Genomic DNA, 27,926 nt, shown 5'->3' with positions numbered 1-27,926 from the left:
TTTTTCGGCCGAAAATAAAATCGGCCGATTTTCGGATCGTTAGTGGGCGATTTGGTCGGCCGTTTTTCGGTATTTTGGCCGTTTTTTTTTTTTCGGTAAAGTTGGAAAAAAATCGGCCGATTTTGCCGATCGGCCGATTTTCGCGGCAAGTAGTGGGCAAATCGGCCGATTTTTTACCGATAAAAAATCTGCGCATGAGCAGTGACCTGCAAGAGGAAGACAAAAAGAAGAAAAAGAAGAAGAGGAAGAAGAAGAGGATGAAGAAGAAGAAGAGGAAGAGGAAGAAGAAGAGGATGAAGAAGAAGAGGATGAGGATGAAGAAGAAGAAGAGGATGAGGATGATGAAGAAGAAGAAGAAGAGGATGAGGATGAAGAAGAAGAAGAAGAAGAGGATGATGAAGAAGAGGATGAGGATGATGCTGATGAAGAAGAAGAAGAGGAGGAGGAGGATGATGATGATGAAGAAGAAGAGGATGAGGATGAAGAAGAAGAGGATGAGGATGAAGAAGAAGAAGAGGATGAGGATGAAGAAGAAGAGGATGAGGATGAAGAAGAAGAGGATGAAGATGAAGAAGAGGATGAAGAAGAAGAAGATGAGGATGATGAAGAAGAAGAAGAGGATGAGGATGAAGAAGAGGAGGAGGAGGAGGAGGAGGATGAAGAAGAAGAAGAAGAGGAGGAGGAGGAGGATGAAGAAGAAGAGGATGAGGATGATGAAGAAGAAGAGGAGGAGGATGGAGAAGAAGAAGAAGAAGAAGAGGATGAAGAAGAAGAAGAAGAGGATGAGGATGAGGAAGAAGAGGAGGAGGAGGAGGAGGATGAAGAAGAAGAAGAAGAAGAGGAGGAGGATGATGATGAAGAAGAGGAGGAGGAGGATGATGAAGAAGAAGCGGATGAGGATGAGGAAGAAGAAGAAGAGGATGAGGAAGAAGAAGAGGATGAGGATGAAGAAGAGGATGAGGATGAAGAAGAAGAGGATGAGGATGAAGAAGAAGAAGAAGAAGAGGATGAGGATGAAGAAGAAGAAGTAGGATGAAAATAAGAAGAATTCGAGTCCAGCAAAAAGTATCTCTGCAGAGAGCTCTGCTATTTCTGACAGTTCTCTGACAGTTCTTTGACATTTACAGCGGTTGAAACATTGTATCTATTTATTTCCGAATAAAAACATCTGTATCCTAAATGGAAACAAATAGATACAATGTTTCAACCGCTGTAAATGTGAAGGAACTGTCAGAAATAGCGGAGCTCTCTGCAGGGACACTTTTTGCCAGCTGTAGAAGGGATGAAAATCGGCCGATTTTTTTTACCATTGATGGTAACGTCGGCCGCTTGAACGACCGAATTTTCGTTTTTTAAAAGAAAAATCTGCCGTTTTTTCTCCCCATCTATGGCCTGCATTAGTGTGTTATTGTAACTATACTGTTTTTGACCTCGTAGCCAATTAAGTTCTTTATGTTCGGATGGAACTGAGTTGCCGGCTTGATTTTACCACTGAATGTTACACAAAGGCGGACTGACAACTCATGGGGCCCCCGGGCAATAGGGGATCATGGGGCCCCTGTGTCCTTGCCCAAACTCAAAAAAGCCTATGAAAAAGGTACCAGGGGCATCTCATGGGGCCCCCTACTGACCCCAGGCCCTCGGGCAGTGCCAGAGTTTCCAAATGGTCAGTCCGCCCCTGGTGGTTGCAGTCAGAAGTTCCTCAATCCGTGCTGTGTAGTGTGGATGAAGGCATCTGTTACATTTTTTCCATTCAGAATGCAGGCTGAACAGATTATATCTACAGGTTTATGGCCAGCATAAATCGAGCAGGCCAAACAAGAAAAGCCAATGGATAGAGGAATCTCCTTGCCGGGACATTGTATTCTGACAGTGGCACCTGTTGCTCTCAGAATACGCTGATTAGCAGCTGCAACTGATTGGTTGCAGCCACTGATCAATGGGAAATATTCCAACATATCCCATTCTTCAGTGGGGGGGAACCTACACACTGATTGAAATTTGGCTAGTCCCTGTTGAACCGGCCAAATTTCGATCCATCTATGGCTACTTTAAAGCCGGCCATAGATAGATCAAAATTTGGTCGGTTCAGCAGGGACCAACTGAATTTGGATCTATCTATGGGCAGGCTGGTTGTACAGAAGTCAATCTCTTTATCGACTTCTGTACAACCAGCCTGTCAGGTTTTTTTTTCTCTCAATCAGTGCTGTCAGCCATAGCCGGCAACACTGATCATTGTATTCTGATGGCGAATTGTATCAGAGGGTGTGGCCAAAGCAGCTGCTGAGGCCATCCTACTCACACCGGAGTCCAAGGACAGGGTGGAGCAGCGTCTATCTCCTTATCCTTATCCTGTATAGGCTTTACAGAGTTAAAGAATAAGTTCACCTTTAGTAGCATGTTACATATTGCACCCATATTCAGGTTCAGGGTCAGTATGGCATTAGGGAATCTATAATCAGCACCTGTGACCTCCTGTGTATACTGTCCTAGGTCCTAAAATGTGCCTAGGTTTGAAATACTGTGGGAGTGATGTCTGCAAATCCCTGTTAGACATCATGTCAGTCAATGTGGAGCCCACTTAGAACCTAGGACCAGGCTATACTCAGTGTGTAATTAAACCCAACACCTCTAAAAAATGTATAATATGTATTATAACAAATTTTGTTTTTAATCTGTCCACTAACTTATCCATTCAGGAGGGTGCCTAGCACTAAAACACCCCTTTACTACACCGTGTTCCAAATTATTATGCAAATGATATTTTTCTCATTTACCTAAATAATTGATGTAAATAACAGTCAGCATAATTCTCATGTTATCAACTATTAAGAGTACAATTCACATTTTATTGAACAAACCTCCTAATGATAACAGGATTTTTTTTTTTCGTGGTCAGTCATAAACTCCACATACTTTGCAGAGGTCATCTTTACACCTTCGGGGGCTCTAAAGGGGCTGACCTGCTCTGTTCCCATGATTCTGGCCCAAAACATAACTCCACCACCGCATTGCTGACGTCGCAGCCTTGTTGGAACAGGGTGGCCGTCCACCAACCATCCACTACTCTATCCATCTGGACCATCCAGGGTTGTACGGCACTCATCAGTGAACAGGACTGTTTGAAAATTAGTCTTCATGTATTTTTCTGCCCAATGCAGCCGTTTCTGCTTGTGAGCATTGGTTAGTGGTGGCCGAATCGAAGGTTTATGCACAGCTGCAAGACTCTGGAGGACTCTACACCTTGATGTCCGTGGGACTCCAGAGGCACCAGCAGCTTCAAATATCTGTTTGCTGCTATGTAATGGGATTTTAGCAGCTGCTCTCTTGATCCGATGCATGGATCTGGCAGAAATCTTCCTCAATGTGCCTATATCTGCACCAACCCGTCTGTGCTCTGAATCAGCCGCAAATCTCTTAATAGTGCGATGATCACGCTTAAGTTTTCGTGAAATATCTAATGTTTTCATACCTCGTCCAAGGCATTGAACTATTTCACTCTTTTCGGCAGCAGAGAGATCCTTTTTCTTCCCCATATTGCTTGAAAATTGTGCTCTGCTTAATAATGTGGAACACCGTCCTTTAGTAGTTTTTCCTTAAATTGGGCTCACCGGCCAATCTAATTATCACAGGTGTCCGAGATTGTTTTCAGTGATCAAAAGAGCCCTGACACACAATGCCATCCATGAGTTAAACTGAAAAACAAAATATTTCATCTTTGTGACACTTAAATAGAATTTGCATAATCATTTGGAACGCGGTGTAATATGAGATCAAATCTAAACCCCCCTCATCATGTAAAAGTCAGATCATTTTCCATTCTTCAAGAACGACCTCTTTTAGAGCCTGGATGCTGGATGGAGAGTGATGCTCAACTTGTCTCTTCAGAATTCCCCATAGGTGTTCGATTGGGTTCAGATCAGGAGACATACTTGGCCACTGAATTACGTTCACCCGGTTCTTCTTCAGAAATGCAACAGTGGCCTTAGATGTGTGTTTTGGATCATTGTCATGTTGGAAAAGTGCACAACCAAAGACATGGCGTGATGGTAGCATCTTCTTTTTCAATATAGAGCAGTACATCTGTGAATTCATGATACCATCAATGAAATGCAGCTCCCCGACACCAGCAGCCCTCATGCAGCCCCAAAGAAAGACACTGCCACCACCATGTTTCACAGTAGGCACCATGCACCATGCCAATCTAATTATCACAGGTGTCTGAGATTGTTTTCAGCGATCAAAAGAGCCCTGACACACAATGCCATCCATGAGTTACACTGAAAAGCAAAATATTTCATCTTTGTGACACTTAAATAGAATTTGCATAATAATTTGGAACGCGGTGTTTAACCATTTAGGAGTGTGCCTACCACTAACCTGGTTGCTAAATTCATTCAGGAGGGTGCTTATCACTGACCCGGCCCCAGACTGGGTGCTTATCATCGACCCACCACCCACTGTAACCACATAGGAGGGTGTCTAACCCATACTCTGGCTGCAACCACTCAGATATGCAACACAGCGGTTGGTTTTCAACATTTTTTTTACAAATAAATATGTGAAATGAGTTGCATGTATTTGTATCCATCCCCCCCCTTCCCCCGGAGTCAATACTTTGTAGAACCACCTTTCGCTGCAATTACAGCTGCAAGTCTTTTTGGGGTTGTCTCTATCAGCTTTGCACTTTTAGAGAGGGACATTTTTGCCCATTCTTCTTTGCAAAATAGCTGAAGCTCTGTCAGATTGGATGGAGAGCGTGTGTGAACAGCAATTTTTAAGTCTTGCCACAGATTCTCAATTGGAATTAGGTCTGGACTTTGACTGGGCTATTCCAACACATGAATATGCTTTGATCTAAACCATTCCATTGTAGCTCTGGATGAATGTTTAGGGTTGTTGTCCTGCTGGAAGGTGAACCTCCGCCCCGGTCTCAAGTCTTTTGCAGACTCTTAACAGGTTTTTTTCAAAGATTGCCCTGTATTTGGCTCCATCCATCATCCCATCAACTCTTACCAGCTTCCCTGTTCCTGCTGAAGAAAAGCATCCCCACAACATGATGCTGTCACCACCATGCTTCATGGTGGGGATGGTGTGTTCAGGGCGATGTGCAGTGTTAGTTTTCTGCCACACATAGTGTTTTGCTTTTAGGCCAAAAAATTCAATTTTGGTCTCATCTGACCAGAATATCTTCTTACACATGTTTGCTGTGTCCCCCACATGGCTTCTTGCAAACTGCAAATGGGACTTCTTATGGCTTTCTTTCAACAATGGCTTTCTTCCTGCTACTCTTCTATAAAGGCCAGATTTGTGGAGTGCATTTCTAATAGTTGTCCTGTGGACAGATTCTCCAACCTGAGCTGTGGATCTCTGCAGCTCCTCCAGAGTTACCATGGGCCTCTTGGCTGCTTCTTTAATTTATGGCCTGTCGGTTTAGGTAGATGGCCATGTCTTGTTAGGTTTGCAGTTGTGCCATACTCTTTCCATTTTTGGATGATGGATTGAATCGTGCTCTGTGAGATATTCAAAGCTTGGGATAGCTTTTCTTAACCTAACCCTGCTTTAAACTTCTTCACAACTTTATCCCTGACCTGTCTGTGGTGTTCCTTGACCTTCATGATGCTGTTTGTTCACTAATGTTCTCTAACAAACCTCTGAGGGCTTTACAGAACATCTTTATTTATACTGAGATTAAATTACACACAGGTGCACAAAGCAAGGTCCATAAAGACATGAATGAGCGAGTTTGTGGTGGAGGAACTTGACTGGGTTGAAAAGCGTCTTGACCTCAACCCCATAGAACACCTTTGGGATGAATTAGAGTGGAGACTGCGAGCCAGACCTTCTCTTCCGACATCAATGCCTGACCTCGCAAATATGCAGAGCGGACAGCATTTGAGATTTGAGTGAATGCTAATTCTAGTTAAAAATAACGGCACATAAATCACTGTAATGGGCTGGGTGGGCAGCCAGGTGGAGAAACTGTCGACCATATGGACAAACAAATTATATACACAAATTCAAAGATTACCTGTACATTAAAACTGAACATTCAATGGTAAAATTGAGCAGGTGCAGTACAGATATGTTAACACATTTCAGCTGTCAGGCCTCATTCATAGCTTTCCTAATGCAGGCCATAGATGGGTCGAAAATCGGCCGATTTTTCGGCCGAAAATAAAATCGGCCGATTTTCGGATCGTTAGTGGGCGATTTGGTCGGCCGTTTTTCGGTATTTTGGCCGTTTTTTTTTTTCGGTAAAGTTGGAAAAAAATCGGCCGATTTTGCCGATCGGCCGATTTTCGCGGCAAGTAGTGGGCAAATCGGCCGATTTTTTACCGATAAAAAATCTGCGCATGAGCAGTGACCTGCAAGAGGAAGACAAAAAGAAGAAAAAGAAGAAGAGGAAGAAGAAGAGGATGAAGAAGAAGAAGAGGAAGAGGAAGAAGAAGAGGATGAAGAAGAAGAGGATGAGGATGAAGAAGAAGAAGAAGAAGAAGAAGAGGATGAGGATGATGAAGAAGAAGAAGAGGATGAGGATGAAGAAGAAGAAGAAGAGGATGATGAAGAAGAGGATGAGGATGATGCTGATGAAGAAGAAGAAGAGGAGGAGGAGGATGATGATGATGAAGAAGAAGAGGATGAGGATGAAGAAGAGGATGAGGATGAAGAAGAAGAAGAGGATGAGGATGAAGAAGAAGAAGAAGAGGATGAGGATGAAGAAGAAGAGGATGAAGATGAAGAAGAGGATGAAGAAGAAGAAGATGAGGATGATGAAGAAGAAGAAGAGGATGAGGATGAAGAAGAGGAGGAGGAGGAGGAGGAGGAGGATGAAGAAGAAGAAGAAGAGGAGGAGGAGGAGGAGGAGGAGGAGGATGAAGAAGAAGAGGATGAGGATGATGAAGAAGAAGAGGAGGAGGATGGAGAAGAAGAAGAAGAAGAAGAGGATGAAGAAGAAGAAGAAGAGGATGAGGATGAGGAAGAAGAGGAGGAGGAGGAGGAGGATGAAGAAGAAGAAGAAGAAGAGGAGGAGGATGATGATGAAGAAGAGGAGGAGGAGGATGATGAAGAAGAAGCGGATGAGGATGATGAAGAAGAAGAGGATGAGGATGAGGAAGAAGAAGAAGAGGATGAGGAAGAAGAAGAGGATGAGGATGAAGAAGAGGATGAGGATGAAGAAGAAGAGGATGAGGATGAAGAAGAAGAAGAAGAAGAGGATGAGGATGAAGAAGAAGAAGTAGGATGAAAATAAGAAGAATTCGAGTCCAGCAAAAAGTATCTCTGCAGAGAGCTCTGCTATTTCTGACAGTTCTCTGACAGTTCTTTGACATTTACAGCGGTTGAAACATTGTATCTATTTATTTCCGAATAAAAACATCTGTATCCTAAATGGAAACAAATAGATACAATGTTTCAACCGCTGTAAATGTGAAGGAACTGTCAGAAATAGCGGAGCTCTCTGCAGGGACACTTTTTGCCAGCTGTAGAAGGGATGAAAATCGGCCGATTTTTTTTACCATTGATGGTAACGTCGGCCGCTTGAACGACCGAATTTTCGTTTTTTAAAAGAAAAATCTGCCGTTTTTTCTCCCCATCTATGGCCTGCATTAGTGTGTTATTGTAACTATACTGTTTTTGACCTCGTAGCCAATTAAGTTCTTTATGTTCGGATGGAACTGAGTTGCCGGCTTGATTTTACCACTGAATGTTACACAAAGGCGGACTGACAACTCATGGGGCCCCCGGGCAATAGGGGATCATGGGGCCCCTGTGTCCTTGCCCAAACTCAAAAAAGCCTATGAAAAAGGTACCAGGGGCATCTCATGGGGCCCCCTACTGACCCCAGGCCCTCGGGCAGTGCCAGAGTTTCCAAATGGTCAGTCCGCCCCTGGTGGTTGCAGTCAGAAGTTCCTCAATCCGTGCTGTGTAGTGTGGATGAAGGCATCTGTTACATTTTTTCCATTCAGAATGCAGGCTGAACAGATTATATCTACAGGTTTATGGCCAGCATAAATCGAGCAGGCCAAACAAGAAAAGCCAATGGATAGAGGAATCTCCTTGCCGGGACATTGTATTCTGACAGTGGCACCTGTTGCTCTCAGAATACGCTGATTAGCAGCTGCAACTGATTGGTTGCAGCCACTGATCAATGGGAAATATTCCAACATATCCCATTCTTCAGTGGGGGGGAACCTACACACTGATTGAAATTTGGCTAGTCCCTGTTGAACCGGCCAAATTTCGATCCATCTATGGCTACTTTAAAGCCGGCCATAGATAGATCAAAATTTGGTCGGTTCAGCAGGGACCAACTGAATTTGGATCTATCTATGGGCAGGCTGGTTGTACAGAAGTCAATCTCTTTATCGACTTCTGTACAACCAGCCTGTCAGGTTTTTTTTTCTCTCAATCAGTGCTGTCAGCCATAGCCGGCAACACTGATCATTGTATTCTGATGGCGAATTGTATCAGAGGGTGTGGCCAAAGCAGCTGCTGAGGCCATCCTACTCACACCGGAGTCCAAGGACAGGGTGGAGCAGCGTCTATCTCCTTATCCTTATCCTGTATAGGCTTTACAGAGTTAAAGAATAAGTTCACCTTTAGTAGCATGTTACATATTGCACCCATATTCAGGTTCAGGGTCAGTATGGCATTAGGGAATCTATAATCAGCACCTGTGACCTCCTGTGTATACTGTCCTAGGTCCTAAAATGTGCCTAGGTTTGAAATACTGTGGGAGTGATGTCTGCAAATCCCTGTTAGACATCATGTCAGTCAATGTGGAGCCCACTTAGAACCTAGGACCAGGCTATACTCAGTGTGTAATTAAACCCAACACCTCTAAAAAATGTATAATATGTATTATAACAAATTTTGTTTTTAATCTGTCCACTAACTTATCCATTCAGGAGGGTGCCTAGCACTAAAACACCCCTTTACTACACCGTGTTCCAAATTATTATGCAAATGATATTTTTCTCATTTACCTAAATAATTGATGTAAATAACAGTCAGCATAATTCTCATGTTATCAACTATTAAGAGTACAATTCACATTTTATTGAACAAACCTCCTAATGATAACAGGATTTTTTTTTTTCGTGGTCAGTCATAAACTCCACATACTTTGCAGAGGTCATCTTTACACCTTCGGGGGCTCTAAAGGGGCTGACCTGCTCTGTTCCCATGATTCTGGCCCAAAACATAACTCCACCACCGCATTGCTGACGTCGCAGCCTTGTTGGAACAGGGTGGCCGTCCACCAACCATCCACTACTCTATCCATCTGGACCATCCAGGGTTGTACGGCACTCATCAGTGAACAGGACTGTTTGAAAATTAGTCTTCATGTATTTTTCTGCCCAATGCAGCCGTTTCTGCTTGTGAGCATTGGTTAGTGGTGGCCGAATCGAAGGTTTATGCACAGCTGCAAGACTCTGGAGGACTCTACACCTTGATGTCCGTGGGACTCCAGAGGCACCAGCAGCTTCAAATATCTGTTTGCTGCTATGTAATGGGATTTTAGCAGCTGCTCTCTTGATCCGATGCATGGATCTGGCAGAAATCTTCCTCAATGTGCCTATATCTGCACCAACCCGTCTGTGCTCTGAATCAGCCGCAAATCTCTTAATAGTGCGATGATCACGCTTAAGTTTTCGTGAAATATCTAATGTTTTCATACCTCGTCCAAGGCATTGAACTATTTCACTCTTTTCGGCAGCAGAGAGATCCTTTTTCTTCCCCATATTGCTTGAAAATTGTGCTCTGCTTAATAATGTGGAACACCGTCCTTTAGTAGTTTTTCCTTAAATTGGGCTCACCGGCCAATCTAATTATCACAGTTGTCCGAGATTGTTTTCAGTGATCAAAAGAGTCCTGACACACAATGCCATCCATGAGTTAAACTGAAAAACAAAATATTTCATCTTTGTGACACTTAAATAGAATTTGCATAATCATTTGGAACACGGTGTAATATGAGATCAAATCTAAACCCCCCTCATCATGTAAAAGTCAGATCATTTTCCATTCTTCAAGAACGACCTCTTTTAGAGCCTGGATGCTGGATGGAGAGTGATGCTCAACTTGTCTCTTCAGAATTCCCCATAGGTGTTCGATTGGGTTCAGATCAGGAGACATACTTGGCCACTGAATTACGTTCACCCGGTTCTTCTTCAGAAATGCAACAGTGGCCTTAGATGTGTGTTTTGGATCATTGTCATGTTGGAAAAGTGCACAACCAAAGACATGGCGTGATGGTAGCATCTTCTTTTTCAATATAGAGCAGTACATCTGTGAATTCATGATACCATCAATGAAATGCAGCTCCCCGACACCAGCAGCCCTCATGCAGCCCCAAAGAAAGACACTGCCACCACCATGTTTCACAGTAGGCACCATGCACCATGCCAATCTAATTATCACAGGTGTCTGAGATTGTTTTCAGCGATCAAAAGAGCCCTGACACACAATGCCATCCATGAGTTACACTGAAAAGCAAAATATTTCATCTTTGTGACACTTAAATAGAATTTGCATAATAATTTGGAACGCGGTGTTTAACCATTTAGGAGTGTGCCTACCACTAACCTGGTTGCTAAATTCATTCAGGAGGGTGCTTATCACTGACCCGGCCCCAGACTGGGTGCTTATCATCGACCCACCACCCACTGTAATCACATAGGAGGGTGTCTAACCCATACTCTGGCTGCAACCACTCAGATATGCAACACAGCGGTTGGTTTTCAACATTTTTTTTTACAAATAAATATGTGAAATGAGTTGCATGTATTTGTATCCATCCCCCCCCTTCCCCCGGAGTCAATACTTTGTAGAACCACCTTTCGCTGCAATTACAGCTGCAAGTCTTTTTGGGGTTGTCTCTATCAGCTTTGCACTTTTAGAGAGGGACATTTTTGCCCATTCTTCTTTGCAAAATAGCTGAAGCTCTGTCAGATTGGATGGAGAGCGTGTGTGAACAGCAATTTTTAAGTCTTGCCACAGATTCTCAATTGGAATTAGGTCTGGACTTTGACTGGGCTATTCCAACACATGAATATGCTTTGATCTAAACCATTCCATTGTAGCTCTGGATGAATGTTTAGGGTTGTTGTCCTGCTGGAAGGTGAACCTCCGCCCCGGTCTCAAGTCTTTTGCAGACTCTTAACAGGTTTTTTTTCAAAGATTTCCCTGTATTTGGCTCCATCCATCATCCCATCAACTCTTACCAGCTTCCCTGTTCCTGCTGAAGAAAAGCATCCCCACAACATGATGCTGTCACCACCATGCTTCATGGTGGGGATGGTGTGTTCAGGGCGATGTGCAGTGTTAGTTTTCTGCCACACATAGTGTTTTGCTTTTAGGCCAAAAAATTCAATTTTGGTCTCATCTGACCAGAATATCTTCTTACACATGTTTGCTGTGTCCCCCACATGGCTTCTTGCAAACTGCAAATGGGACTTCTTATGGCTTTCTTTCAACAATGGCTTTCTTCCTGCTACTCTTCTATAAAGGCCAGATTTGTGGAGTGCATTTCTAATAGTTGTCCTGTGGACAGATTCTCCAACCTGAGCTGTCGATCTCTGCAGCTCCTCCAGATTTTCCATGGGCCTCTTGGCTGCTTCTTTAATTTATGGCCTGTCGGTTTAGGTAGATGGCCATGTCTTGTTAGGTTTGCAGTTGTGCCATACTCTTTCCATTTTTGGATGATGGATTGAATCGTGCTCTGTGAGATATTCAAAGCTTGGGATAGCTTTTCTTAACCTAACCCTGCTTTAACCTTCTTCACAACTTTATCCCTGACCTGTCTGTGGTGTTCCTTGACCTTCATGATGCTGTTTGTTCACTAATGTTCTCTAACAAACCTCTGAGGGCTTTACAGAACATCTTTATTTATACTGAGATTAAATTACACACAGGTGCACAAAGCAAGGTCCATAAAGACATGAATGAGCGAGTTTGTGGTGGAGGAACTTGACTGGGTTGAAAAGCGTCTTGACCTCAACCCCATAGAACACCTTTGGGATGAATTAGAGTGGAGACTGCGAGCCAGACCTTCTCATCTGACATCAGTGCCTGACCTCGCAAATGCACTTCTAGAAGAAAGGTCAAAGACTGGGATGCCATTAACATTCATGCGTGCAAAGGCAGTCGTCCCAATACTTTTGGCAATATAGTGTGTGTGTATATATAATATATATATATATATATATAATGGAGAACATTCAGGAGGCTCTCTATCTACTACAAAAAATTCCAAAAATAACTTTAAAATCGTGTCACATGCTTCTCTTAACTTTTCTGCACCATTCTACTTGTATTGATAGTGACTATATATAATTTCTTTGACAGTTTAGAGTAAATCACTTTTTCTTCATCATACTTGGACGAATCATGCTGCTGTATAGCATTTGTATTGTCTGGAAAATTGCTGCTGGGAAAATGAGATGCTCTGTGATTTATACCACTACAGTGATTGGTGGTGCTTCTTATATCGCTTTGTATTTTATATGTCTGACAGTGTTTTCATTCCCATCTCTCCTGTTTTTAATTTATTTTATGCTTGCAGATATTTTTAGACAGAAATGTACATCCTTTACTTGCAATTTCTCAAGCTATTGAACTACAGTCTGTTCCTAATAGATGTGCGGGTTGGGTTTGTATGGGATGGTATGTAGCAGGCATGCTATTTTAGATGATAAATGACCATATGCGTAGGCAAGTGCTCTAGTTATCCTCAAGTTAGCAAACTTTATCTTCTGTTGTCACATGAAAGGATGGTTTCCCCTGTAACCTGCTATGACTCAGGAATGTTTTAGTGGGTGAGGTTAGTGTTAGGCACTCCCTGAATGGCTTTTGTCGGGGAGCGTATTAGTATTAAGCACCCTTCTGAATGGTTGCAGTCAGAAGAGGAGTTAGTGTTGGGCACTCTCCTTTATGGTTACAGTCAGGGGATAGGAGTTAGTGTTAGGCGCCCTCTTGAATTGATACAGTAAGGGAGGAGGGGGTTAGTTTTATGCATCCTTCAGAATGGAAACAGTCAGGAAACCGGTTGGTGGTCAACATCCTCCAGGGTGTGTATGGCCAGAAGGTGGGTTAGTGCTAGGCACTGGATAGGCTAGGCGCTAGGTGAATGGTTTTGGTTAGGGGTTAATTTAGTGCTGGGCACCCTCCTCAATGGTTATGGTTGAGGGTTGGGATAGTGCTAGGCATCCTTCTGAATGGTTACAATGAGGGAGCAGGTTAGAGTTAGGTGCCCACCTGTATGGTTATAGTCAGGTTGGTGGTTTATGTTCAGAAGGTGGGGTAATGCTAGGCACACTCTTGAATAGTTATGGTTGGGGGTTGAGTTAGTTCTAGACACCTTCTTCAATGGTTATAGTTGGGGGTTTATTTAGTGCTAAGTGTCCTTCTGAATGGTCTCAGTTAGGGGTTTGGGTTAGTGTTAATCAGAAAAAAAAAATCAGTGCACTCCAGGCTGCAGCAATTTTTCTTGTGTTTTTAAATAGCAGCAGAAGTCACCTTTGACGTGTTTAACGCTTGCAGGCAGGGGTTGATTCTCTGCATGGTTCACTCCCACTCCAATAAGTGTCATGGGGTGGAATTGAACCATATGTATATCAACCCCTCAGGTTACAAAAGAGAGACATATGGAAAGAATTGGTCTAGTGCAGTCATTATGTGAGCTCTAAAGCATTAGAGATATGCCCTTTCAGGGTAGGCCCTAGGCTACTCTTGGAGGAGAGGACCTAAATTAAGGACTGTTTTTGGAGGAATGCATATTGGAAAGGCTAAGCATTATCAATTGGTTTTTGCAAGTTCTGCTGATGTTGGTGGGGATAGAGGGAGGAAATGTTGGCAATGTGCTGTATTGTTATAATACTTCTAAGTGGGTCAATTAGAGCATCTGAAAAAGTGTGGACAATCATTTATTTAATAGTTGGTAAATATCCTAGAGGTGGTACTGAGGCAGTGAGTATGTGAGTAACTAAGATGTCGAAGTTCCTCCATACCTCTGGAATTGGTACCCTATCTCGATCCTCTACAGCAGTGGTTCTCAACCTTCCTAATGCCGCGACCCTTTAATACAGTTCCTCATTGTGGTGACCCCCAACCATAAAATTATTTTTGTTGCTACTTCATAACTGTAATTGTGCAGTGGGAGGAGTAGTGCCACATCATTGGTGTCAGTGAGAGGAATAGTGCCCCATCATTGGTATCAGTGGGAGGAATAGTGCCACATTGTTGGTGTCAGTGGGAGGAATAGTGCCCTATCATTGGTGTCAGTGTGGGAGGAATAGTGCCCCATCATTGGTGTCAGTGAGAGGAATAGTGTCCCATCGCTGGTATCAGTGGGAGGAATTGTGCCCCATCATTGGTATCAGTGGGAGGAATAGTGCCACATTGTTGGTGTCAGTGGGAGGAATAGTGCCCTATCATTGGTGTCAGTGTGGGAGGAATAGTGCCCCATCATTGGTGTCAGTGGGGGGGGGGAATAGTGCCCCATCATTGATACTAGTGTGGGGGGAATTGTGCCCCATCATTGGTGTCAGTGGGGGGGATAGTGCCCCATTGTTGGTGTCAGTGGGGGGAGGAATAGTGCCCCATCGTTGGTGTCAGTGGGGGGAGGAATAGTGCCCCATCGTTGGTGTCAGTGGGGGGGGAGGAAATAGTGCCCCATCATTGGTGTCAGTGGAAGGAATAGTGCCCCATCATTGGTATTAGTGACACCAATGATGGGGCACTATTCCTCCCACTGACACCAATGATACTTACCTTGCTGACTCCTACTCCAGCCTGGGCTCGCTCCCTCCCTCTCCCATCCACAGCCAGCTTACCTGGCTGCAGCAGCACCATCTGCATGCTACAGACACTTACCTGTCAGCTTTCTTCCTTCTCTGGCCGCTCCCTCGCTCGATCTTCTTTGATCTTCGCGCTGCTGCTTGGCTCCTCCTCCTCACTAGTGATTGGCTGCCTGTGTGCTTCTCCTGAGCTACAGTTCCGGCGGCCAATCACTGGCGAGGAGGCGGAGCTGTTGAGTGATCTTGGGGATGTGGTCAGATGACGGGCGGCATGTCATCCCGCGCACACATCGCGGTCCAGGGAAATGTGGACGTATCTGCATGTGGGCGGACCCGCCTGGAGACTGATAGAGGAGTGGTGTCTCGGTTCCTAAGACCATCGGAAATATGTGTTTTCCGATGGTCTTAGGAGACCCCTGTGAAAGGGTTTTTCAACCCCCAAAGGGGTCGCGACCCACAGGTTGAGAACCGCTGCTCTACAGGAAGATGGTAGGAGGTGCCCTTGGCCAGGTTGACCATTGCTGGCAGTGAATCAGAGCCCTGCTTAGATGTTGAAATGTGGTTTTTCAAAGAATCTTTGAAAAGGTGTAAAATAGTTGTTTGAAAAAGCACTTTTCAACATGAAACATGTCAGAGGTGATCCCTGTTGCTATTAAACAAACAAGAAAGGTTGCTGCAGTCTGGAGTGCAGTGATTCGTTTTCTTTTTTAACTAATTCGCTGGAGAGACACGAGCCAAACTGGCACCTTGAGATGTTGCAATGGAGACTGTAAGGAGTCACTCACCCTATTAGTATACATATTTTTATGTGGCAGGTTAGTATTAGACAATCTGCTGGATGGATACAGTCAGAGGGTTGCTTTGTGTTAAGCACTGTCCTGATATGATACCTTTTAGTGTTGAAAGCATATTGGTGATCCCATTCTTCATAAAGAAGTTGTATTGTATCTGACATACTCCTTACAGGCTTGCTGACAGTTCTTGTAGGATGCTGTAGTGAATTGGTGGATGGTGGCACCATACAGTCATTGGAATTCTCCCATCCTTCATAAAACACCTTCTGTAGAACTTATTGGTTCAATTTTGTCTGTAGCATTTTGCGGATTACTTGGCTTTCTAGGAATTTCCTATATGGCAATAAAATCAATATAGGGCAGTAGTGTAAAAAAACACAGCTTTAGTTGACTTTGCATATTCTAAACAAACGATAGCCAGAACCTGGAAGACACCTTCACTTTGTGTCCTAGCTAAGAATAGAATGACACAGGCTATGGTTCATGTAAAGTTTGAAGCTTTCCTATAGGATAGAATACGTAAATAAATGAAAGTCTGGCAGCCCTGGGTGGACCACTTTTGCCCCCTTCCAAATTTTGACTCTTCACTTCTTGAACCCTGACCCCTAACATTTTGGTCGGTCAAAAGAGCCACAAACCCCCCTCTCGCAATTTTTCTTCCAAGTCTTTCCCATGTTTCCCCTTCTTGCCCCCCCCATCTTTTCTTATTCTTCATTTTTCAAGAGTCTCATGTCTATATCCCTTTTTTCTTTTATGCTACCAACTAAAGTTTGTATGGTAATAACCGTCCTATCTTCGACTAAAGTAGGAAATGATCTGTTGTGAGAAGGAGATGTTATGTTTTTGAGGAATTATCTCTCCTATGCTCCTGTATAACCTATCCACCCTCACTACGTGGAGGTCTGGTTGAACTGCATTATTCTAGGGGGGTCCTAAATCCTCATTTTTTTGTGCTTTACTCACTGTACCTTAAAATTTCAATAACAGTTTTTGAATAAGAAAAAACACGGACTTAGTATACAAACCTCCATTTGGAGACGAGTGTTGCAGAAAAGCTGAACTTTTATTTTTTTTATTATTCTTTACACTGCTGGGCAATCTATTTTTTAAACCTTTGTGAAAAGTGGAATGTGACTTTAATAGAAATTCAGATTTCGAGTGAGCTGGGCCAGTGCTAGACAATTTTGCACCCTAGGCAAAACCAGCTACTTGCATACCCCCCCGTCAAAAAGAAAAAACTTTACCTGTAGTTCTACTTCACCCCTCCTAGCACACATCTTCTTTCCCCTCAAATTTTCCACCCTAGCACATATCCTCTCCAAATCCCCCCTCCAAGCACAATCCCCCTCCCCTCCAATCCCCTCTCCTAACACAAATACCCCCAATCTCCTCTCCTAGCTGAAATCCCCCCTCCCAGCACTAATCCTCTTCCTTCAATCCCCCCCCCCCCTAGGACAAATTCCCCCAAATCCCTCCTCTAGCTAAAACCTCTCCAAATTAACCTTCTCCTTTTAGCAAAAATCTGTGGGGGGCATAGCCCACCCCAGCATCCCCCTAGATCCAACCATGTCACAGAGTAGGGAAACCAGCGGCCATGGCTGCGCCCTAGGCAGTTGCCAAGGTTTCCTAGTGGTAGCACCCACCCTGCTCTGAGGAAAGGGACTTGTTCCCCCAAAACGCTTCATCATCCTGACTACACTGACAGTTGGAACACCTTGCCCGTTGTTGCGGCCATCTCCATTATGCAAAGGTTTTTTATACATGCTATGTCTGTGAGTATGTTTTTGTATTTTACACCTTTGAATAAATCTTGGATAATGCACTAGGTCTGCTCTTTATAAATGGACATGTTTACACCCGCCTAAATCTAATCCGATCTGATCTGCTAAAAACAGATGAATGGGGATCTGTTCCCCTCAGTCTAGGCAGATCGGATGGCAGTCGGGTGTAAACGGACAGGTGGTCCATTTACATCCGACCGACTATAGAGAAGAGTGGGCTGTGTCTGCTCTGCATAAGTGGATCAGACACAGACCAGTCATCCGCCTTTGGGACACTATTCCTCCCACTGACACCAACTATGAGGCACTATTCTTTGTACTGACACCAATGATGGGGCACTATTCCTTTCACTGACACTAATAATGGGGTACTATTCTTTCTACTAACGCCAATGATGGGGCACTATTATTTCTACTGACATCAATCATGGGACACTATTCCTTCCACTGACATCAATGATGGGGCATTATTCCCTCCACTGACACCAATAATGGGGCACTATTCTTTCTACTGACACTAATAATGGAGCACTATTGCTTCCACTGACACCAATGATGGGGCACTATTCCTCCTACTGACACTAATGATGGGGCACTATTCCTCCAGCTGACACCAATGATGGGGCACTATTCCTTCCACTGACACCAATGATGGGGTACTATTCTTTCTACTGGCACCAATGATGGGGCACCATTCATTCCACTGACATCAATGGTGGGGTACCATTCCTTCCACTGATACCAATGATGGGGTACTATTCCTTTTACTGACACCTATGATGGGCACTATTCCTCCTGTTGACGTCAGTGATGTGGTACCGTTCCTTCCACTGACACCAATGATGGGGCACTATTCTTTCTACTGACACCAATAGGGGTACTAGATTTCCTATGGACACCAATGATGCGGTACTATTCTTCCTAATGACACCAATGATGCAGTACTATTCTTTTGCACTAACACCAATGATGGGCACTATTCTTTCTACTGACACCAAAGCTGGGGTACCATTCTTGCAACTGATACCAATGATGGGGTACTATTCCACTAACACATAAACTATCATATGGTGCAGCGCTAAAAAACTAAAATATATATAACTCTAAAAAAATATATATATAAATATATATAAACAAAATAAATGTGAAATATAAGAGATCCTACAGGGATCTATCACAGAGTGCCATATAGTGCAAATAGTGAAATAAACAAATAGGTCCTAAAAATGGACCCTTATACAAAGTGGAAAACAACAAACTTCCCAATCCCAAAAATGGGATAATTCTCACACACCAAATGTGTAAAAAAGGTGAATCTCAATAATGGGATAAACGTATAATAAATCTTGGATTATGCACTAGGTCTGCTCTTTATAACTGGACATGTTTACACCCGCCTAAATCCAATCTGATCTGATCTGCTAAAAACAGACGAATGGGGATCTGTTCCCCTCAGTCTAGGCAGATCGGATCGGATGGCAGTCGGGTGTAAACGGACAGGTGGGCCATTTACATCCGAAGGCCATAGAGGAGAGTGGGCTGTGTCTGCTCTGCATAAGCAGATCAGACACAGACCAGTCATCCGCCTGCTCAGCAGGGGATCAGCGTACAGATCTGCCACTGAGCAAGTGGACTCCTAATGTAGTCTGCCCTGGGTGCAAGGGGCCTAAGACATAAGTTAGGGGTGCTCAAACTTCTTAAAAAAGGACCAGTGACTGTGGCCAATGGCAGTTAAAAAAAAAAAATCACCAGCATCAATGGTGGTAAAAAATGCACCTGTGTTGGTGGTCAGTGGAAGTACATAAAATGCCTCAGTGGTGGCAATCAGTGGGACTAAATATGCAGGGCCCTGTGTTTGTAGTCAGTGCGAGTCCCTACAATGGTGGGAGTAAATTTTCCCCTGTGGTTTTGGTCACTGGGACTAATGAATACCCCCGTGGGAGGAATAGTGCTCCATTGTTGGTGTCAATGGGATTAGGATAGAATCCTCAGCATCGGCATTCAGTGGCACTTCCCTTTCAATATGCTCCATGTTCCATGCTGCTTGACAGCTGGAACTATACAGGCAATGTCAGGCAGGAGAGGACTCCATTCAATAGTACCGAAGAAACATTGGGGGACATTTATCAATTCTATTGCAAGGCAAAGCAGTGCTAAACAGGAGTAGAGAAACAAATGTATTACCAAGTTACAGCCTGAGCCATAAATTCCTTCTTTGGCTTCTCTAAAGTCCACTTTATCTGTCTTATCTTCAGTAATACTTTGCAAAATGTTGCACTTTGCTGCCAAGGAATACAAAGGCACAGGTATGTAAACTTGTGGCAGAGACTTTGCTGACGTTGCCTGATTTGCAACTAGTTGTGTCACTAATTTGCTTAATAAATGTGTATTGTTAGGTGCTAGAATGTTCTCCCTAGTACCCACTTCCAGTCTGTATTCAGTGGCTTCCCCTGGCCATGCAATGAGAAAGCCATGCATCAAGAGCTTTCTCTTTGCAGAGTAGTTTACAGCAAGCAATGGTACCTAGCTTGAGAAGTGCTGATGTCAATGTTCTAAACTAACAGAATTTGTTACTGCTGCATAGTTTTAATTGCCCAAATTGTAATTGAAATGCTCTTAGTTATTACCAAGCCTCAAAAAATGTTTGAGGTCTGAAATATTCACTTTAGTGATATAATTATTGTTGTGTCCACATGTGTGAAATAATTATCATTGTTTTTATTTTCTAGTGAAGATAAAAAGAAAGTAAAACCACCGAGGACGCTGATCATGGCTGATGGACGTGCTCTGAATGTTAATGAACCCAAGTAGGTGACTGATGAAATCTGGACAATGAATAACATTTTGGAGGAGGAGATGATCTATTTTGCCAGTTTTCATATGGGGCTGTTGTGCTTAGAAATGATTCCATAATTTTCCACGTAGAAAGGCAAGTGATGGAGCTGTAAAGATCTGTTGCTGTTTATGCTTGCTAAATTTCCCCATCATTATAATAATGTACTAGAGCAGTGGTCTCAAAACTGCGGCCTGGGGGCCAGATGCGGCCCTTTGCTTGCCATTATCAGCCCTTGGGGCACTATTCCTCCCACTGACACCAACTATGAGGCACTATTCTTTGTACTGACACCAGTGATGGGGCACTATTCCTTCCACTGACACCAATAATGGGGTACTATTCTTTCTTCTAACGCGAATGATGGGGCACTATTCTTCCCACTGACACCAATGATGGAGCACTATTTTTCCCACTGACACCAATGATGGGGCACTATTCTTTCTACTGACACCAGTGATAGGGCACTATTCCTACCATGGACATCGATGATGGGGCACTATTCCTTCCACTGACATCAATGATGGGGCACTATTCCTTCCACTGACATCAATGATGGGGCATTATTCCCTCCACTGACACCAATAATGGGGCACTATTTCTAATGATACTAATAATGGAGCACTATTGCTTCCACTGACACCAATGATGGGGCACTATTCCTCCTACTGACACTAATGATGGGGCACTATTCCTCCAGCTGACACCAATGATGGGGCACTATTCCTTCTACTGGCACCAATGATGGGGCACCATTCATTCCACTGACATCAGTGGTAGGGTACCATTCTTTCCACTGATGCCAATGATGGGGTACTATTCCTTTTACTGACACCTATGATGGGCACTATTCCTCCTGTTGACGTCAGTGATGTGGTACCGTTCCTTCCACTGACACTAATGATGGGGCACTATTCTTTCTACTGACACCAATAGGGGTACTAGATTTCCTATGGACACCAATGATGTGGTACTATTCTTCCTACTGACACCAATGATGGAGTACTATTCTTTTGCACTAACACCAATGATGGCACACTATTCTTTCTACTGACACCAAAGTTGGGGTACCATTCCTGCAACTGATACCAATGATGGGGTACTATTCCACTAACATATAAACTATCAATGGTGCAGCGCTAAAAAACTAAAATATATATAACTCTAAAAATATATATATTTAAATATATATAAACAAAATAAATGTAAAATAAAAGAGATCCTACAGGGATCTATCACAAAGTGCCATATAGTGCAAATAGTGAAATAAACAAATAGGTCCTAAAAATGGACCCTTATACAAAGTGGAAAACATCAAACTTCCCAATCCCAAAAATGGGATAATTCTCACACACCAAATGTGTAAAAAAGGTGAATCCCAATAATGGGATAATCGTACATCAAATACCAAAGTGACAAGTGCTCATCAAAATCTCATACAATATTCACATGTGAATTCAATAAATCCATAAAAAATAAAAAATGGAAAAAATATGTATATACAGTGAAAAAACAATCATAAAAAACAATGTCCAATAAAGTGCAGAAAAAAACCCCCACATCTAAAGTGCTTCGCTATTCAATGGACGAGAATAAATGGTGCCGTGTGGTGTGCGCACCAAACAAATCCTACAATGGCTAAAATGCTCCCTCACCACCTTTTAAATGACCCTATGGGCCAATGCGCCTTTTGGATCACACCAGGATCCTACATGGTTAAGACCTCCTTGCTATCCGACCTTCAAAAAAGGCCTCCACAAACAGCATAAGGATGTTCCCTTTTCCTGGATAGGTAGGCAGATGACCTTACAACCACCAACTTGCTCACATGTGGTCATGCATAGCGCATAAAAGAACAAGAGAAATTCTCCATAGTGCAATAGTGTTTTAATCCAGTAAACAGAATTATAAAAAAACGCTAGGTTTACACTCACATTTTAGTAGTAGTATGCAGGCATTCACACCACATGTTCTGGGTGTATTAACATGTATCAGGGTGTACCAAGATGGCTGCCGCCATAATGACGTCACAGCGTATCGACGCGTTGCTTCATGTATCCCACGTGACTCCTGATGCTGTTTGTGGAGCCCTTTTTTGGAGGTCGGATAGCAAGGAGGCCTTAACTGTGTAGGATCCTGGTGTGATCCAAAAGGCGCATTGGCCCATAGGGTCATTTAAAGGAGGTGAGGGGGCATTTTAGCCATTTTAGGATTTGTTTGGTGCGCACACCACATGGCACCATTTCTTCACGTCCATTGAATAGCGAAGCACCTTAGATGTGGGGGATTTTTTTCTGCACTTTATTGGACTTTATTAGACATTGTTTTTTATGATTGTTTTTTCACTGTATATACAGTTGTGTTCAAAATAATAGCAGTCAGACATCACTAACCGGATCAATCACTGTTTTTGGTAGAAATGATATTTCTACATGGCAAATAATTTACTAGCAGGTGTAGTAGAGTAATAGAAATCAACAGACCCAACAGTCATGACATGCATGCTGCTGATTCTGTGTCATTGAATCACTAATTGAAAGGGACATGTTCAAAATAATAGCAGTGTGGAGTTCTATTAGTGAGGTCATTCATTCTTTGAAAAACAGGCGGCAATTATTGCCCTTATTTAAGGAAGGAAGGCAGCAAATGTTGTACATGCTGGTTACAGTGCATTTCTCTCTGAAATTCTGAGGAAAATGGGTCGTTCCAGACATTGTTCAGAAGAACAGCGTACCTTGATTAAAAAGTTGATTGGAGAGGGGAAAACATATAAAGAAGCACAGAAAATGATCGGCTGCTCAGCTAAAATGATCGCAAATGCTTTAAAATGGCGACCAAAACCTGAAAGACGTGGAAGAAAGCGAAAAACTACCATTGGAATGGATAGAAGAATAGCCAAAATGGCGCGGACTCAGCCAACAATCAGCTCCAGGAAGATGAAAGAAGGTGTAAAGTTCCCTGTGAGGACTGTTACAATTAGAAGACGCCTATGTGAAGCCAAGCTATCTGCAAGAAGCCCCCGCAAAGTCCCACTGTTGGAAAAAAGACATGTGCTGAAGAGGTTACAATTTGCCAAAGAGCACATTGACTGGCCTAAAGAGAAATGGCGCAACATTTTGTGGACTGATGAAAGTGAGATTGTTCTTTTTGGGTCTAGTGGCCAGAGACCAATCCATTATGCTCAATCCGCAGATCCGATCCATTCTGAGGAGATCGTCGGAGGGGCTGTCACCAAGTGTTACCGCACCGGGTGACACCAACCCTAGTGACACCTCTGCCGCCATTTGTAGATGCTATAACTCTCATGGTCACCAATTAATTTACACGTATTGTGATTTTTGTAGCAAAGGCATGGAGCAGAATACATTTTGGCCTAAATTTTATGTTTTTTTTTTTTTTTTTTTACTGGACATGTTTAATGTGCAAAAAGTCAAAAATATTGTTTTTTTTTTCTTAAAATTGTTGGTTTTTTTTATTTACAACTCAAAAAATAAAAAACGCACAGGTGATCAAATACCACCAAAAGAAAGCTATATTTGTGGGGAAAAAAGGATGTAAATTTAATTTGGGTACAGCGTTGCATGACCGCGCAATTGTCACTTAAAGTAATGCAGCGCTGTATCGCAAAAAATGGTCTGGTCAGGAAGGGGGGTAAATCCTCTGGAGGGCAAGTGGTTACCTAAACCCATTAGATTTTAGATAACTAAAATTAATATAGTCGACTGAAATGTACTGGCGATTTTAGTCAATGAAAATGGACATTACACATAGCTGAGTAAAGATCAGTAATAGAGCATTGAGTACAAACCAGTAAAACTAAAACTGAAAATTTTACATTTGAGTGCAGTAGTTTACTGACATGGTAAAGATGGCAGCACCAACAAGGGTGAAGGCGCATCGCTGGAGAGCTTCATTTTTACAAGTAAATCTGTCATATTGTGGCAGAAGGTGGTGCATACTAGCACATTATGACATTAACCTGCAGGGGGACCTTTTATTATTATTATTTTATTTTTATTTTTTTTCTAAACAGAGTTTACTACTGTTTTAATTTCAATGGGATATCCATCAAGTTCTTGTAGGTGTAACTGTCAGGTGTCCTCAAACTTTTGGCCATATTGCATACATTCAAAGGTGTGTTTTGCAAAGCAAAGGAGGATGCATGTAATTGAACTTCTCATTGAGAACTGTTTTTGAAAACTTTTTTTACCAGGAGTTAAAAATGTATGATAGCAAAACCATTAAACTGTGTCTAAAACTGGTCATACACAATGAATTTAGGCCGGTTCCTCTTCTCCGACATCCTTCAATTCTAAAATCGAAAGAGCTGGGCTGATAATTGTCCACTAACATACATCCAATCAGATGCAGCTGCTTTTGGGGTATTCTGACAGCTGCCACTAGTGGCTGTCAGAATACATTAGACCAGCAAGGGGATTTGCCCACCTGTGCCTTATAGTGAGAGTGGAGGAATTTGGTAAATTTTTTTTAATTGTGTATGGCCAGCTTAGGGCAAAAGCTCTTTTTTTTTTTTTTTGGAAGAGTTAGTATCCCTATCAAGTTATAGGCCTCATGCACACTGTGCGTCAAAAAAGCAACTGTTAAGGGCATTTGATGGTTGTTTTTTTTCCTGCTTCTAAATGCCCCGCATGTTAGCCTATGTGTCCATGCACATATACAGTTGCAAGAAAAAGTATGTGAACCCCTTGGGATTACGTGGAGTTTTGCATGAATTGGGCATAAAATGTGCTCTGAACGTCATCTAAGTCACAATAATAGAAGAACACAGTCTGCTGAACATAATACTACACAAACATTAGATGTTGCCGTGGTTTAATTGCACATAACATGTAAACATTCACAGTGCAGAGAGGAAAAAGTATGTGAACCTTTGGACTCAATAACTGGTTGACCCTCCTTTGGCAGCAATAACCTCAACCAAACGTTTCCTGTAGTTGCGGATCAGACCTGCACAACGATCTGGAGTCATTTTGGACCACTCCTCTTCACAAAACTGTTTCAGTGTAGCAATATTCTTGGGATGTCTGGTGTGAATCGCTCTCTTAAAGTCATGCCACAGCATTTCAATCGGGTTGAGGTCAGGACTCTGACTGGGCCACTCCAGAAGGCGTATTCTGTGCTGTTGCAGCCATTGTTTTGTTGAATTACTTGTATGCTTTGGGTCATTGTCCTGTTGCATCACCCATCCTCTGCGGAACTTCAGTTGGCGGACAGATGGTCGTACGTTTTCCTGCAAAATGTCTTGATAAACTCTGGAATTCATTTTCCCATCAATGACAATCCGTCCAGGCCCTGAGGCAGCAAAGCAGCCCCAAACCATGATGCTCCCTCCGCCATGTTTTACAGTGGGGATGAGGTTTTGATGTTGGTGTGCTGTGCCTTTTTTTTCTCCACACATAGTGTTGTGTGTTCTTCCCAAACAACTCAATCTTGGTTTCATCTGTCCACAGTATATTTTGCCAGTAGTGCTCTGGAACATCCAGGTGCTGTTTTGCAAACTTCAAACGTGCTGCAATATTCTTTTTGGACAGCAATGGCTTCCTCTGTGGTGTCCTCCCATGTACTCCATTCTTGTTTAATGTTTTCCTTATCGTAGATGTGTCAACAAAAATGTTAGCATGTGCCAGAGATTTCTGTAGGTCTTTAGCTGACACTCTGGGATTCTTCTTTACCTCATGCAGCATTCTGCGCTGTGCTCTTGCAGTCATTTTTACAGGACGACCACGCCTAGGGAGAGTAGCAACAGTGCTAAACGTTCTCCATTTGTAGACAGTCTGTCTTACCGTGGACACATGAACATCAAGGCTTTTGGAGATACTTTTGTAACCCTTTCCAGCTTCATGCAAGTCAACAATTCTTGATCGTAGGTCTTCTGAGAGCTCTTTTCTGCGAGGCATGGTTCACATCAGACAGTGCTTCTTGAAACCAGTAAACCCAAAACAGGTGTGTGTTTTTTAAGGGCAGGACAGCTGTCAGCAACACATCCAATATCATCACACTGATTGGAGTCAAGGTTGGCTCACTCCTGGCTCCAATTAGCTCTGGGAGAAGTCATTAAGCTAGGGCCTCACATACTTTTTCCTCCCTGCACTGTGAATGTTTACATGTTATGTGCAGTTAAACCATGGCAACATCTAATGTTTGTGTAGTATTATGTTCAGCAGACTGTGTTCTTCTATTGTTGTGACTTAGATGATATTCAGAACACATTTTATGCCCAATTCATGCAAAACTCCACGTAATCCCAAGGGGTTCACATACTTTTTCTTGCAACTGTAGGCTTTTAGAGGCAGAAAAAAACATCATTTTCGTATTCAGGAAAGGAACATTTTGGCAGAAAAAAATGCATGCTTGAGTTTTCATTTCAATGGCCAGAATAAATTAATATGATGTGACTGTGGGACACTTACATGTGGGAGATGGCAGTGACCCATATGTGTGTCTTTTTGGTACAGCAAAGCAAAGGGTTTGCTGTGCCAGGATATTCACAGCTTTATGAAATGATACTTGACATGTACAGTACAGCTGTACCATTAGAGACCACAGAGGAAGGGAGCAGGGACAGAGATGCATGTTATATTGTATGACTGTGTATGAATTTATATTGGCGTGAGGTCTACGCAGACAAAGGACAGATCACAAGCCTCAAGATTTCTGTACATTTGCCAGTTTGAGGATAACCTCCACTTCAGAAAGTGCCATGTTGTGCCAATGTTTTCGTTTCTCTCTCAGGCTGGATTTCTCCTTGGTTGACGATGAAGAGAACAATCAGTTCATCTTGGACTTGGCCATCTACAGGTATTGGTGCAATGACTCCCATGAGATGACTTTCTTGAGTTCAGAAAGGCAGTTGGAAACTAATATTTATATATTATTATTATTAATATTATTCTTTGGTTACATCATTGTCCATCCAGTTCAATGTGTGCGTGTGTGTAGAGGTCTATGTTGCTACCAATTTCCATATCTCTATATATTGTGTTAGCTGAGAATCACATCTAAACGTTTTCTGAATCTATCTGCATCCCCTGCTGATGCCACCAACTGTGGAAGGGATTTTACTTTCTACACTGTGGAAGGGCTTTACTGGTCTAACAGAAAAGAATCACGCAGTTTGAGTTTCAACCACTTCTCATCTAACTTCATTTTATGGCCGTGTGTTTTCTTTAGAGGCACTGGAATAAACCATTTTCTCCCAATGCTTCAGTGGCCATTGAAAGATTTGTATATTTTGATCCTATACCCTCTTAGGGCGGAACAGTGGCTTAGTGGTTAGCACTTCTGCCTTGCAGTAATTGGGTCATGGGTTCAATTCCCAACCATGGCGCCTCCTGCATGAAGTTTCCTCCAGGTACTCCGGTTTCTTCCCACACTCCAAAGACGTGCTGGTAGGTTAATTGGCTCCTGTCTAAATTGTCCTAGTTTCATCCCTGGCCATGTGGGATCTCCTGCATGGTAGGAGTTGGGGAAAGACCTGGCAACCTACCCTGTAAAATAATTGCTAAGAGAATTCATGGAAAAGGTCACTTACGAGTGATGGTCCATGCAATCGCCAAGGGTCAGATACGACTGAATGGATAGATAGAGATACCCTCTTAAGTGCCTCTTCTTCAGTAAAAACTAATTGTAACACCAGATACCGTATAATAGGAAAATACCCAAACCCATGGCTCTGCTCCAGACTTGCTTCTTTTAA

General features: G+C 42.9%; 1 protein-coding gene across 2 annotated transcripts in view; it reads left to right on the top strand.

Moving 5' to 3' along the window:
• The window catches only part of DNAAF11 (dynein axonemal assembly factor 11), a 147,759-nt gene that overhangs the window by 61,469 nt on the left and 58,364 nt on the right, over positions 1-27,926 (top strand). For both annotated transcript variants that reach the window (XM_089685938.1, XM_089685937.1), the window contains 2 exons: positions 20,106-20,183; positions 26,963-27,028. In XM_089685938.1, coding sequence (XP_089542064.1) covers positions 20,106-20,183; positions 26,963-27,028 — 144 coding nt within the window. The remainder of the gene's footprint in view (positions 1-20,105; positions 20,184-26,962; positions 27,029-27,926) is intronic.

This window comes from Staurois parvus, unplaced genomic scaffold, assembly GCF_062004578.1.
Source record: "Staurois parvus isolate SC_StPar_1 unplaced genomic scaffold, SC_StPar_1.0 ptg000389l, whole genome shotgun sequence".
NCBI classification, from domain to species: Eukaryota; Metazoa; Chordata; class Amphibia; order Anura; family Ranidae; genus Staurois; species Staurois parvus.
Note: the sequence above shows the minus strand (reverse complement) of the source record. Positions and strands in the feature narration are given on the sequence as shown.